The sequence below is a fragment of the Abramis brama genome (genome assembly GCF_963993115.1).
Source record: "Abramis brama genome assembly, chromosome: 11".
Taxonomy (NCBI): domain Eukaryota; kingdom Metazoa; phylum Chordata; class Actinopteri; order Cypriniformes; family Leuciscidae; genus Abramis; species Abramis brama.
Window position 1 is genome coordinate 22597955 of NC_139973.1, and position 15856 is coordinate 22613810.

The following is a 15856-nucleotide window of genomic DNA, read 5'->3' on the forward strand; positions in this document are numbered from 1 at the left end:
GTAAAAGTCAAGCGGCAACATTCCTGTCTCTCTTTAGAAGCCAACACGAAAGTGACTTAAACTGCAATTCATCGACTGGCCGCTAGAGACAGGCTGCAAAAGAGAGTCAATCCAATTTACCATATTAGTCTATCTAATTTTGCCCTTCATGACAACTGTGAGGAGGGAATTTTTTTATAACTCATCTGTTTAAATTATATTAAGCCTTAAAGTTCTGCATAACTAAGGGCGTGGTCACTTGAGTGACAGGTGGATTGCCGCTGCTGTCACTACTAGCCGTTTGTCTGCTGTCTGTTAACAATCACGTCTCACCAGCTAATACCGCCTTTTTGCCCATTTTCATTTATCCAGGAGTGACGCGTGACCAAGATGATGATGGCCGGCTCTGCCCACTTTGGGCTTCAAAAATGCTCTTCAGAAACCTACGGGTGACGTCACGTACGCTACATCCATATTTGTTTTACAGTCTATGGTAAAAGTCTAGACCCAAAATATAAGACAACCCCATTTTTTTCAGATGTATTTCAGATAAAAAACACAGTCTTATATTCATAAAAATATGGGTATTAACAATGTAGAGACTACAATATATTAACTATAAACAAATAGTTTGCGAATGATTTGTAAGTACTTTATTACTGTATACATATTATAAAGTGTTATATGACAACATAAACACCATAATTGTAAAGACTGTCATAAAAAGTAGATCAAAAGCAGATAATTAGCAATTGACTGGGTATTCATTGATTGCAAACTGTTATTTATTGGAATGTTATTTTTTATTATTTGGCCCGCCCGACCCGCGGATTATCAACCGTGTCTACCGATATAACCGCATCACTACTGCTCATGAAACTCTCTTCTACTGTATATATTTGTAACACTCCTCTCTGGAATACGTATTCCTATTGGTCAATTATGGTTTTCTGAGGTCAAATATCTTTGTAAAACTCTATTGTCTCTTTGTTCTAACATAATGAAATAACTTAATATTTCAATTTACTTATTTATAGGGTAAGCAGCCGGTCATTACCTCAAAATCAGCTTCAGTATGATAAAAGATCCCTCCACGGGGTTTAATTTGCAATAATGAGTGGATAACTGCACATGATGCCTTATTGATATACAGTGAGGAAAATAAGTATTTGAACACCCTGCTATTTTGCAAGTTCTCCCACTTGGAAATCATGGAGGGGTCTGAAATTGTCATCGTAGGTGCATGTCCACTGTGAGAGACATAATCTAAAAAAAAAATCCAGAAATCACAATATATGATTTTTTAACTATTTATTTGTATGATACAGCTGCAAATAAGTATTTGAACACCTGTCTATCAGCTAGAATTCTGACCCTCAAAGACCTGTTAGTCTGCCTTTAAAATGTCCACCTCCACTCCATTTATTATCTTAAATTAGATGCACCTGTTTGAGGTCGTTAGCTGCATAAAGACACCTGTCCACCCCATACAATCAGTAAGAATCCAACTACTAACATGGCCAAGACCAAAGAGCTGTCCAAAGACACTAGAGACAAAATTGTACACCTCCACAAGGCTGGAACGGGCTACGGGGAAATTGCCAAGCAGCTTGGTGAAAAAAGGTCCACTGTTGGAGCAATCATTAGAAAATGGAAGAAGCTAAACATGACTGTCAATCTCCCTTGGACTGGGACTCCATGCAAGATCTCACCTCGTGGGGGCTCAATGATCCTAAGAAAGGTGAGAAATCAGCCCAGAACTACACGGGAGGAGCTGGTCAATGACCTGAAAAGAGCTGGGACCACCGTTTCCAAGGTTACTGTTGGTAATACACTAAGACGTCATGGTTTGAAATCATGCATGGCACGGAAGGTTCCCCTGCTTAAACCAGCACATGTCAAGGCCTGTCTTAAGTTGTGCCAAAAGTGCCAATGACCATTTGGATGATCCAGAGGAGTCATGGGAGAAAGTCATGTGGTCAGATGAGACCAAAATAGAACTTTTTGGTCATAATTCCACTAAACGTGTTTGGAGGAAGAAGAATGATGAGTACCATCCCAAGAACACCATCCCTACTGTGAAGCATGGGGGTGGTAGCATCATGCTTTGGGGGTGTTTTTCTGCACATGGGACAGGGCGACTGCACTGTATTAAGGAGAGGATGACCGGGGCCATGTATTGCAAGATTTTGGGGAACAACCTCCTTCCCTCAGTTAGAGCATTGAAGATGGGTCGAGGCTGGGTCTTCCAACATGACAATGACCCGAAGCACACAGCCAGGATAACCAAGGAGTGGCTCTGTAAGAAGCATATCAAGGTTCTGGCGTGGCCTAGCCAGTCTCCAGACCTAAACCCAATAGAGAATCTTTGGAGGGAGCTCAAACTCCGTGTTTCTCAGCGACAGCCCAGAAACCTGACTGATCTAGAGAAGATCTGTGTGGAGGAGTGGGCCAAAATCCCTCCTGCAGTGTGTGCAAACCTGGTGAAAAACTACAGGAAACGTTTGACCTCTGTAATTGCAAACAAAGGCTACTGTACCAAATATTAACATTGATTTTCTCAGGTGTTCAAATACTTATTTGCAGCTGTATCATACAAATAAATAGTTAAAAAATCATACATTGTGATTTCTGGATTTTTTTTTTTAGATTATGTCTCTCACAGTGGACATGCACCTACGATGACAATTTCAGACCCCTCCATGATTTCTAAGTGGGAGAACTTGCAAAATAGCAGGGTGTTCAAATACTTATTTTCCTCACTGTATATATAATGAGGGACTACACTGAATATTTAACCTCCATTAGCTAATACGGTTACTTTGTAGAGCAAAGAGCAAAGGTCAAAAGAAAAGTGAGTTAAAAAAACAGAGCAATAGGGTTATTCTGAACAAAATCCTTGGCTTGAGTAGCTCACCATTCAGGTTTTACATGTACAGTAGGTATATGAGTGAATGCAACTGCATGTGTGTGTAATCAGTGTATCTCACCAACGTAAGGCGATTTTGATTGGTGTAGTGAGGCAGGAGGTGAAGAGGTCAGCAGGGAGGTCAGGGTTCATGGGCAGGAGCTCACTGGCCTCACAGGCAGCCAACTGAATGCAGTTCTTCATGGAAGGAGGCAGGGGCATCTGAGCCAGCGGGTGATTTGGGTTTATTGCTGCCACCTAGTAAAAGATAATGAGAACAAGTGAGCAGAATTAAATCAGGTCCCCCAGGAATATGGAAGTATGTTGTGTCGATGTCAACATTCAATGTTGTTTTCCCTTACTGATGACTCTGATGTCTGAATGTGTTCAACAGACTTGAGTGACACAAACACCAGCTTGTGATCATTGGCTTTGTTTTTTGTTTTTTAGACTCTTTTCCCTGACAGAACATAACACTTTTTGGACAAGTTAGAAAAATATATATTTGTTAAATTGTTTATTGCTTTATTTTTTTCCAAGTGAAAATGTGTGGTTGAAAATTACTCATATTGTGGTAAAGATTTTGGTCATATCATGTACAGGAAGCTGCTAGAAGTCACTTCATAATGCTAAATGCACAATGCTAAGATAGGGCTGTGCTCAGATGGCCAGCAAAAAAATAAAAATAATAATAATAATTATATAGTCTGTATATGTGTGTATATATATAACTAAATAATAATACAAAAATAATAATAATAATAATAAATAATAATAATAATAATAATAATAATAATAATGTGTGTAACAAGATGGTTAAGATATTTAGAAGTGTATATTTTTGTTTTTTATCTTCTGGAATGCAATGTGTACATAACATCACACAAAAGGTGCAATACTGTATGGAGCTGTGACCAAATAATATAAAAATTGTAGCTTAACCTTTCCTTATATAGTCAACAACATGACATTCATTGTGTAGTGAATGGTAAATGAGTAAGCAGGGTAGACACAGTACAGTATTTGCATGAATATGTAAAAAGCCTTGGTCACATACAGTTTTATATATATACATTTCATATACTGTGTGTGTTCTCATGTATGTGTTGTTCAGCACTGAGATGTCATGACTAAGTCATGAGTAGAGGTCTTTTTTTTTTTTTTTCAGTTTTCCATCTCTTTCCCCTTCCATTTCTACACCAACCAATGTAGATTTACCAAATAATGGTTACACTATCTGAACCAACAAATAGTGAAAAAACAAAACAAAAAAAACAAGCCAGAAATAAGCTGCATGTTATATTATCTATTATAATAGACTCAAAACAAGCTGATTGATCCTGTGACCCTCCAAACACGTGAGATGGTCATAGCATTACAAAGCAAGAACAGATTTTCTCCCCCTGAAGACTGGATAAATTGAGATTTATCCATTCAGAGTAGGCGTCGATAGAGCATAGTATTGTGATCTTTTGCGTGGGGATATTGGGCTCATTTGAGATGAGAAAAATCTGCGCAGAACCGATCACCACTGATCACCGTTGAAAGGCATGCCAGTTAGAAATGTGTCCGAGCGTGGGCCGCCTTGCACTGAAGTCATGCTGACGTGTGCCAAAAAACACTCGCTACAGCGAGGCAGCCGCGTCGGATTCTGCAGTCAGGCACAGTTGTACTCACCCGACTGTGCTGGTCAATAGCACAATGGGAAACGACTCGCTGACGACACAGCTTAATGCTTATTGATTTAATTAATCATGAGGTATTGTTCTCTTTTAAAATGTTTGATTTTGAAACTGTAATATGTTTTAATATGTATAAATTATTTGTGAATATTCCCAAACTTCCAGACAGTGCTATATCTCTATGGGATATGTGATTGTCATATTTATATATATATGTGATTGTCATCACATATATTTTTTCCGTCAGGAAAAATTCATCTTTTGGATGAAATTCAATAAATAAGTCTTTTTCATCATATTTATTATAAAAGCAACAGAACCTAAATTACATCCAGTTTATTAGCAGTTTATTTATTACAGTGCATGAGTGTGAATCCTGTGATATCCGCCTTTGATCTGGTTGGTGTCTGAGCCACTACGAGAAGAGAGAACTGTCCATCTTGGCAGCACTTTTTTCACTCCTCCCCTCACTGCAACCACCTCTACTCTGGCCTAAATTTCAGGCGAGGCGATGCACATCTCAAACGAGCCTATTGATCCACTAAGAGGAGAGAGAACTGTCCGTCTTGGCAGCACTTTTTTCACTCCTCCCCTCACTGCAGCCGCCTACTCTCGCCTAAATTTCAGGCGAGGAGCATCTCAAATGAGCCTATAGGCCTTTATTACATTTGCACGTTCGATATGTGGTAGCATAATATTCAGACACATATTTTTTTTATTTAAAGGGAAGAGCACAAATCAAAAGTGTGTGTGTGAGTTTGTATGCGCAAAAGAGTGTCTGATCATTTTATTTTTTTTACAGAACTGCAAGAGAACAATACAAACAACATATTACATTAAAGAACATCAGAATTAGATAAAGCTTAAAATAGTAATGATGACTATTTTGGGAGGATTAAAGGTTTGGGGGAAACTTATTGCATTAAACATTAATGTTGCCATTTTTATCATGCACTTACTTTACAAAGCAATCATCAATAATTAGATCAAATTGAAGTTGTTTTAAATAAAGGAATATTTCCAGCCCATATATGATTTTTCAAAAATAACCGGTTTGATCATCTTAAGTCATATCCTACGTGTTTAAGGACAATGATTAGATAGCATTATACTGTAGACAAAAATGGGCGGTTATTCATAATAAATATAATGCAAAAATAAAACAAATTAATATTAAAAAATAAAATGAAAGCAGTCCGATTATTCCTCTGGTAGTAACTTGAGCTGCTTGCTAATTGCTTGTTAATACCATGACTGGCAACACCAGCAGCACTGACAATTGTGTCTATCAGATAATGCAAAATAATAACAATAATTTCACAAGCAGCGCATCTTGCACACCCTGTAGTGGAAGCATGTTTTTGCATTTCTCTGCCCATGTTTACATATTAATTAAATGTGTTAATTCGACACGCAAATGCAAGCCAGTGGTGGGCTGAGAAACAATTAGAATCAAAGAAGCTGCCTATAAATAATGTGCAGCATCTGGACCCATCAGACACAAAAATATTATTAAAATTGAACATGCCAAAAAGGCAGAACAGGACTCTGGTTACCATCTGATAAGATGGAAAAGGAAAGACTAGGAAAGAATGCAGAGCCAGAATGCCTATTACCGCCACGGCAAAGCCAGCACAGCAAAAATAAACCAGTCGCATTTCAAAGTATTTTGCTAAATGTCCACCAGGTGGCACAAAGGGACATTTTCCAAAAACAGTTGAAATTGCCACATTTTGAAATTTATGTGGAGCAGATGTCAATTAACAGTAAGCATGAAATAGGACAATTATGGTAATTTCCAAATAAGCCTACAACAAACATGAAAAATCAAAACAAGAGCTATTGACATTTGCTGTACAATAATGAAACAAACAAAGATTTGGTGGATACAATATTCCATATTGTAGACGTTGGTGGGCAACAGTAACCTATTCCTTGGAGGAGCAGCGCAATAAAAAAATAAAATAAACATTTTTTTTGCAGGCAAAGAAGAGAAAGGGGAGGTGACCTTTCCCCTTATGACGACATAAGGGGAAGATTTCTAGATTCGCCCGTCTGAGCTTTCATTTTCTCAAAAATACGCAGGGCTTGGTTTACACCAAGCAGCAACATTCTAATCTGAAAAATGAAGCCTACCCGGAAGTGCGAAAAACTGCAATACATCGAAAATCCGCTAGAGGGAGGTCCCAAAAGGGAGCAAATGTCCATAGACCCCATGTTAAAATGTCCGTTTTCACAGCATAAATTCATGTTTTTACAGGTTGGTCCCATGGACTTTTATTGTATTTTTCGATAGGTTCCGAGTGCCTGACAACTGTGAGGGGGGTGAATTTTTTTCGAACTCGTTAGATCGTATTTAGATATAAAATGTATGACAAATAAGGGCGTGGTTAACTTTGATTGACAGCTTGATTGACAGCTGATAAGGCAGCGCCAAGGAGAATGACAACATAAGAAGCGCCATTTTTTAACACAGTTGAAATATAATACTACTGTTTTTGAATCATGAAATGTAGTTTTAAAGGGGACCTATTATGCAAAATTCACTTTTGTATGGTGTTTGGACATAAATGTGTGTTGGCAGTGTGTGTACACAACCACCCTACAGTGATAAAAATCCACTCACTCCTTTTTTTTTTAATTACTGGAACGTTTGAGTGGAAAAACAAACACTGATGAATGATACACCACAAACATTTAAAAAAGCTTTTAGTTTTATTGTACGTAAAAAAAAATATATATATAATAAAAAAGGGTAAATAGTGTCAAATGAATCTAAATTAATTCTAATTTTAAATTTTAGATACACTTTCTAATTTTAATAAATTTTAATAAACTTTACATAAAATAAACATAAAATTACTTAAAAAGCATTGGACTACTGCAACAACAACAACAACAACAAAAAAACTCAGAAGAGTTTGAAATTCAGTGTATGCTGTGGAATCAAAACTGATATTGAGAATTGTGAAACCATGATATTGTTACTGTGAAGTAAAATGAGATTTTGGTCATATCGTCCATCCATATTCTTTGCTAGATAGCAGAAAAGGTTCCCACAGTTTTACATACAGTATGAATTTTTTAATAGTGTTCACCACAAGTAATAGACTACATTGTAACCAGAAATAAGTATATAAATGGCTGCTATTTTGCATATGTTTATTTGTAATTGCCAGAAAGAAAGAAAGAAAGAAAGAAAGACAGACAGAGAGGGCAGAGATGAGGTTAGAAATGATAAGTCAGTAGAAATGTAGTTTCTTCATTCACTGTGACCTATTCCTGCACTGGATGGCCAATTTCACATGTATTTTGTGCATTTTCAAAATACAAAATACTGTATTTGTATTTAAATACATTTTTTCACACAGTATTTTGTATTTGTATTTAAATACATTTTTCCACACAGTATTTTGTATTTGTATTTGAAATACATTTCCATGTATTTATGCCCATCTCTGGTAACACACATGAAATAAAAAAAATTCAATAAACATTCATTTAACATAAATGTAACATAAAACCCTAATGTCATAACTGATTAGAAAAAACTAAGAAAACTATGAAGAAAGGAGTGTCAATTTAAAGGGCATATTGCAGGTTAAAAAAAAAATCAAAATGAATATATAACCGTGTATGAAAATATCATATGAAAAGATAATGCAGGATTTAAAATGTTTTAAAACGACATAAGGACACCAATTTAGTAGATAAAGTGAGCGTTTCTTTGACTGCTTGTAAAAAACGCTTTTTTTCAACATCGCGTCATTTTACGTCACATGAGGGAGATGTGTGCTGTGCTCTGCCGGCCGCAGCTCAGTGCAGAGTAGGTTGGTATTCAGTAAGAGCGGTCGTGAGTCAGTGTGTTTTCAGTAGTTTTTGTATTTCAATTTATCATCGTCATGGTAAATTATTGTGTTTGTGGAGCTTGCAAAAACTCCAGCCTGTCAGGACATCGAGTCCACCGGTTTCCTAACAAGAAAAGGGACGGTGCTATCTTTCGTGCCTGGGCGCAGTTTGTGCAGGTGAAGAGACGGGATTTCTCTTCCGCGTCGGCTTCGGAAAACGAAAACTGAGCTACTCGTTATTGTGTTTGTGTGGACCGTTTATCAGTTTGGACCAGTGCAGCGCGAGCCTGATCAAGCAACAGTGTTACTGCGAGATCCAGTAAATAAAGCATTTGAATTCGCCACTGAAGTAATAACATCGCTGCGAGATCTAGTGAGAAATATTCACATTTCTCCGTTATTAACGGATCAAACAGCGCTGACGTGGAAACCAGGAATAAACTGTGCAATGAATGAACTATCCAGTGTCCACAGATCAGCAACATTCACCATGGATTTACTGTAACACTACTGTCTGCAACCATGGACGTTTGGCAGGAATAGTAGGATAAAATGCTTTCAATTTACATTACGTCGGTTTTATTTTGACATTATGAATACAATTGCTGCCCTCAAATGTTATTCTGAACTAAAATAAACCTTTGTTTATAGCCTACTACCAATATTACCAGGGCCGTGCACAGGGGGGTGGCCCGGTGGCTAGAGCCACTGCCCCTATGCCCTCATCGACTGAGGTGCCCCTCTTCCCCATCCCCACCGCTCCGCTCAAAGCATTCCGCTGATTCCGCTAATCCGCTCCAGGTTTTCCCGCTCGCTCCGCAGCATCACTCACAGTATACGACAGTTCACGAAAGCTGTCGCATTAACAGGTAGGCTATGCAAGACAGTGGTTGAATCTGCGAAATTAGTCATTTGTTTTTGTTGTATTTATGTCGGTAATGTTTTGCTCTTGGTCTTCTGGCTTCTGGCTCTTTCTTTGATTTATATCAACCAGGGCTGGACTGGCCATCGGGCATACCGCGCACTTTCCCGGTGGGCCGACGTGCTTTTTGGGCCAACACATCTCATACTCATGGGCCGATACATCTCATACTCATAAAAATTATTAGGCTTATTATTTTTTCTTTTTCTTTTTAACGGCCTATAAAATTTGTACATCGGCGGCCCATTCATTTTGTTTTGTTTTGTTTTGCTTAATTGGCGGTGCCGGGTTTGTGCCAGTGTAATGCATTGGTCAGAAAAAGTCAGCGTTAGGTTTTTTTTTTTTTTTTTTCTGACAGACCAGCCCATGAAACACGTAGATCAGCGGCCCATTGGTTATTTTCTTGATTGACACTGGGCTGGGCCAATCACATCTTTAAACGAGTGAGCGAGAGTGCAGCAGTGTCAGTGTGTATCTGTCAAAATAGTCAGCGAGATGGAGAAGAAACGGAAGGAATGTGCAGAAAAACAGCTTGAAAAAATGGAAACAGGCCCTTGAAGCAGACACTGTAAAATGTGTCAAAATAGACACTACCGTTCAAAAGTTTGGGGTCAGTAAGATTTTTTAATGTTTTTAAAAGAAGTAGCCTATCTTCTGCTCACCAAGGCTGCATTATTTGATAAAAAACAAACAGTAATATTGTGAAATATTATGACAATTTAAAATGACTGTTTTCTATTTTAATATATTTTAAATTGTAATTTATTCCTGTGATCAAAGCTGAATGTTCAGCATCATTACTCCAGTCTTCAGTGTCACATGATCCTTCAGAAATCACTCTAATATGATGATTTGATGCTCAAGAAAAAAGCATTATTATTATCAATGTTGAAAACAGTTGTGTACATTTTTTTTTTCAAAATTCTTTGATAAATAGAAAGTTCAAAAGAACAGCATTACTGTATATTCACATAGAAAACAGCTGTTTTAAATTGGAATAATATTTCAGAATATTACTGTTTTTGTTTGCATTTTTAATCAAATAAATGCAGCCTTGGTGAGCAGAAGATACTTCTTTTAAAAACATTAAAAATCTTACTGACCCCAAACTTTTGAATGGTAGTGTATATTTTCTGACCTTCACAGCTCCAGTGGCAGATGATGATAGTGAGGAGGATCAGGAGAGAGACGAGAGAGTGTAGAGCCTGCGGTATTAAAGCAGAACTACTTTCAAAACACTTTGGCTATGTCATGAGTGTAGGAACCCATAACCCAGTTACAGATTATTTAGCACATCTGCATAGTTGACGATTACCGCAATTCACTAGAAATCTAATGAGAGGCGTTTGTAAACCATGTTTTCCGCCAAAATAAAAGCTTGAAGCAGTTTGCGTCAAAATAAAATATCATGTGCTTATCTCTTTCAAGTATAGAAATTGGTACAAAACTAATTATGAAAGTTTCCTTTATTGTTTTACAAAATATGGCTATTACTGTCATTGGATTAATATTATAACTATTATTATGTTTTACCACTAAAATAGGTTTGAATTTTTCTTTGTTTAATTTGCACACTGAATATGGGTTGGAGCTTTTAATTTTGAACTCTCAAAGTGCACCAGATTGATGAATTTAACATTAAAATGCACAAAATTTTCTTACAGGGGGGGCATGCCCCCAACCCCCCCTAGAAGGACAGAGGTCCCACCACAGTTTTACCAAAAATCCTGTGAGAAACACTGGTATTGCTATGCCAGTGCAGCTTATAGCTTGTTTTAGGATTCATCACTAGTATTAATAAATGTCAAATTTTTACTTATTTCATCTGTTAACTCTCACTTGTTCATATACTCACTCATTACATGGCATTAGTGGTTTTAAGGAATTGGAGTTGGTATGCATATATTTAAGGGCGTGCAAAGATGGGTGCTGTTTATGATCATATAGTGGGCCAGTCTGGGCCAAAATGCCAGGGCCGATTTATTTTATTTTTTTGCCCCAGTCCAGCCCTGTGTACAACATATCCACGTTCTTAGAATTAGCTGCTTGTCTAATCAAATTATTGTACTCTTGATCAGATCTAATAAAAGTAACTAAATTTTGGCACACTAGTGTGCCACCACCCACCCCCCCCCCCCCCCCCCCAAAAAAACAAAATAGTGCCCCTTTTTTGGTTTAGGCCACTGCCCCTTAAAATGTCTGTGCACGGCCCTGAATATTACATTTCATTTTGTCCAAGCTTTCTTGGCTGCCTAGCAGGCTCATAATTGTATAGCTGTGCTCCGTCATACGAGTAAGTATGAACAATTTCCTCAGCGTCTGAAACGTCTTGCGATCCATTATTTCCCTGTTGTTTGAATCGACCGCTCTCCCTCGTGCTCAGTGTTGCCAGATCGGGACGGTGATTTCCAGCCCAAAAGCTCACCAAAACCCGCCCACTACAAGAAAAAACCGCCCAAATTTTTACTGCCAAAATAATGTGCTATAATTTCATTACCATGACATTCAAGGTTGATAAGCACAATTTGTATCTCCTTAAAACAAAATAACGATGATTAAAAAAAAATTAAAAAAAAATGTTTCCAGGAAAACAGATCAAAACAGGGCAATAATTAAGGAGAATTAGCCAATATGACTAAAATGTCCAGGTGGACACTGTCAAAACGGCAATCAAGAAATGAACATATGACTTTAACCCTCGGAAGTAGCCTACACATTGCAGAACATAACGCAGAATTTAGCAGTCAAAACGGATTCATCGTTGATTCAAACCTTTTTCAGCAGCTGTCAGGGTCGAGTAGACTAGAGTGCATGCAGTCTGGATGGTGTAAAAGTTGCTGGGGGCTGCCAACTCAATCATCCATTTTCTCACGCACAGAAAAATTGCGGAGCAAAGAGGTACTTTTACTATTAAACTAATTCTCAGCTCTTAGATTCCGTCAATTTTATTACGAAATTAAGACAAAAATACGTTTGGCGCTTGTAAATGTGACGTGACAGATCGCTGAGCGCCTCAGTTCAAGTGCACGTGAACCGATCATCTGTTACTTTTTTATTTAAGATGCAGTAACGTTAGGCTACAACTTACCGAAAGTATACATAATATCGACCAATTAGTGTTTTTCAATCACGGAAAGAGGTCAATATAACAGCAGGAGAACAATTATGTCACATAACGTTACATTTACCTCAGGAAAGCCATTTAATGACCATGTTAATTGAATAGAAAAAATAGCTAGAGAGGAGATTTTGCTGAGCACTATATTACTTATTTATTATATTTTTACTTATGTCATTAAATTATTGTTAAATTATTGTTATTATAACAAAAACTGCATTATATTTAATTTAATTTGTTATTTTTAACCTTTAATAATACCAGCAGATTGGGCCCTCTATGTTTACAGCATTAGGTGAGATTATTTTTTTAAATAAAATTTAAAATAAACATGTATCCAAATTCAACGAATTCAAAGTCAATATTGAATCAAAATCGGAATCATCACAAGAATGGAATTGAAATTTTTGTCAAGCAATAATAAAAACTGTATCCTACCAGTTATTGTACAATGTAAAGAAAAGTTGGCAGCCCTGGGCTAGTGTGCACATGACCATGGACAGGAGTCGTCCCATATTTGATTTCAATTCAAGTCATTCAACTGTGCTCTCCTCTAGAGTTAAATTCACCATCGATTGATCTCCCTCCACATGTGTACGTTTTTAGAGTTGCTCACTATCTCACTCTTTGCTGTAGATACAACTTAACTTACTGTAGGCTATAGTAGGCTATGTCACTTTGCTTAGCGATCACTTGAATATACAGCTACTACAACTTCTCGCGCTCAATCGCGTCTGCCTGCGGATCGCTGATTGGCTAAAAGTGCGTGCTCGTCGGTGATGTCAACACTAACGCCAGCTGACTCTGCATGGGTGTGTGTACAGAAATGTCATGATGACTGATTTTATGGACTACATGCACACTTTAGTTTCGTTTTTTAACCAATTAGACTTTAAAATGTAGATGTTTGAAAACCGCCGAACTGACCCCAAACCAGCCCAAATTTTGACCACCCGCCCAAACCCTTTTTTACCCGCACAATCAAATTCAAAACCGCCCAATCTGGCAACACTGCTCGTGCTACGTCACGCCCGCCACGCCCATTTTCAGATGCGGAAGTAAAATTTTCTCACAAAAACGACTCCAGAAGCCACTGTAGCGCATTTAGAATTTTTTTTTAAAGAAAATCTAGTTCCTACAAATTTTTTCTATACATTGACTCATTGGGTCTTCTAACCTGCAATATGCCCTTTAAGTTTTTTTCACTGTAAATTATACAATGACTTGTTCTTTTTCACTTTATGAAAAAAAAATACTTAAAAAAATTCTTAAAAACGTAACTTAAAAAATAAATAAATTTACACTTAAATTTAACGGTATATTACAGTAAAATTACATTAAATGTACCGTTAGATCTATCACAGTTGTTTACCGTATATAGTAAGGAAACTTTCTGTTATCCAATTAGCCAATCTTTGACCGTTAAAATCACGATCATTTTTTACAGTGTATGTTTTGGTGTGGTTATTCTGTTTCCTCGTTCTCCGGTCTTCATGTTGAAGTTATAAGTATGTTATTCTGGTAATAAAACTCACTGCATAGATCAATCTCTCCCTTGGTATTTTTTTTTTTTTTTTTTTTTCACCCTGTGTTAGAACTACATTACAAAAATTGTATGACCACTATACGTTATGCATGATAAAACATTTTAGTCTGATGTAAATAACACATTGAATTGACATTTGACCATAATGGTGTGTGCACATGAGAGTGTGTGTGCGTGTGTAAAATCACACACCTCCAGCTCCTGCTCCCTCTGCAATGCAAACTGTTTGAATGACTTGACAATGATCCCAGCGTTAGAGCAGTCATACACAAAGATGGAGGGACTTCCCATCCATGTCTGTAGGTCATAGATGGACAGAGGGATGTACTGGGTGTAGTTCTGAGAGAGAGAGAGAGAGAGAGAGAGAGAGAGAGAGAGAGAGAGAGAGAGAGAGAGAGAGAGAGAGAGAGAGAATTTTTGACAACTCAAGTCCAAAACAAATTAACTTTAAAAACTTCAATAAGTACAAGAGAAACAAACTACTGCTAATGACTGCTGTGGGGAGACACTGAAATACGATTTTTAGGTAACACTTTATAATTACTTTCATTAATAAATCATTAACAAATGTTAATGTTTAACAGCTTATTAGTTAATATATATTCCCATAGCTAGAAATATGAGATAATGTGCTTCTTAACGGTTACTAATTAACTTAAACATTATGTAATGATTAACAGATCATTATTTAATGTAAAATAAAATGCTTACAAATGTTATTAAACTTTCAAAACACTTGCTGCTATTGAGGTGTGATAAGTTAGGGACAGGTTTGGTGGAATGGGTAGGTTTTAGTGTTGGTTAAGGGGTCAACAGTGTACAGGGGTCAATTTGATTATTATATAAGGGTACATGGTTCAAACTGTTTATATTACATTGTTTTAATTAATTGAACAAGTATTTTCTTGAAAATTATATTGGTTTTCTCCTGTTGATGCATGATTCAAGGAATATCCTGTTTAAAGGAATAGTTTACTTAAAAATGAAAATTCTGTCATCATTTACTCACCCTCAAGTTGTTTCAAACCTGTATGAATTAATTTCTTCTGCTGAACACAAAACGATATTTTGAAGAATGTCGGTAACCAAACAGTTGTTGTACCCTATTGACTACGATTATTTTCCTACTATGGAAGTCAATGGGGTCCATCAACTGTCAACATCAACTCATTGTTTCACAACATTTGTACATGACCCACTGAATTGAAGTTTAATGACATTTGTTAGCATTTTATTTAGATTACATAATGATTAGCAGATAATTTAAACAAAGCATAAAGCATATTATCTCATAGCTATTTGAATATATATTAACTAATACGATTTATGTCATGTTTCTTAATGATTTATTAAGGAAGCTTTTAATCATTGTAAACCATCTGTCAAAATAATTTATAGATTTTTAAAAAAAGTGCATGATCACATAAATTGAAAGTTAAATGACATTTGTACGCATTTTAATTTGTTAAATAATGATCTGCTAATCATTCTAATCAAGTTCATTAGTACACATTAACAAGCACATCATCTAATTTTTTAGCTGTGTGAATATATATTAACTAATGATCTGTTAAGCATTATGTAATGTTTGTTAATAATTTATTAATGAAAGTTATTATAAAGTGTTACCAGTTTTTTATTTTTTTTTATTTGCCCATTTGTCCTGATACTTTTTGCCTTACCTTATTGAAGACCCAAATCTCTCCATTGACGGTGGGTCGAGGCACCCCATGGCCATTATAATGAAAGAGAACACGTTCCTCTTTGGCATTTCTCCGTAGTGAAGTGCACAACTTCTTCACCTCATCAACTGTAGGGTCCAAACTCTGCTTATAGCGGGCCTGGAAGAGAGA

General features: G+C 36.7%; 1 protein-coding gene across 5 annotated transcripts in view; it reads right to left on the bottom strand.

The window, feature by feature from the left end:
• The window catches only part of rptor (regulatory associated protein of MTOR, complex 1), a 339338-nt gene that overhangs the window by 203543 nt on the left and 119939 nt on the right, over positions 1 to 15856 (bottom strand). For all 5 annotated transcript variants that reach the window (XM_084128075.1, XM_084128073.1, XM_084128074.1 and 2 more), the window contains 3 exons: positions 15686 to 15844; positions 14196 to 14342; positions 2970 to 3145 (listed from right to left, as the gene is read on the bottom strand). In XM_084128075.1, coding sequence (XP_083984201.1) covers positions 2970 to 3145; positions 14196 to 14342; positions 15686 to 15844 — 482 coding nt within the window. The remainder of the gene's footprint in view (positions 1 to 2969; positions 3146 to 14195; positions 14343 to 15685; positions 15845 to 15856) is intronic.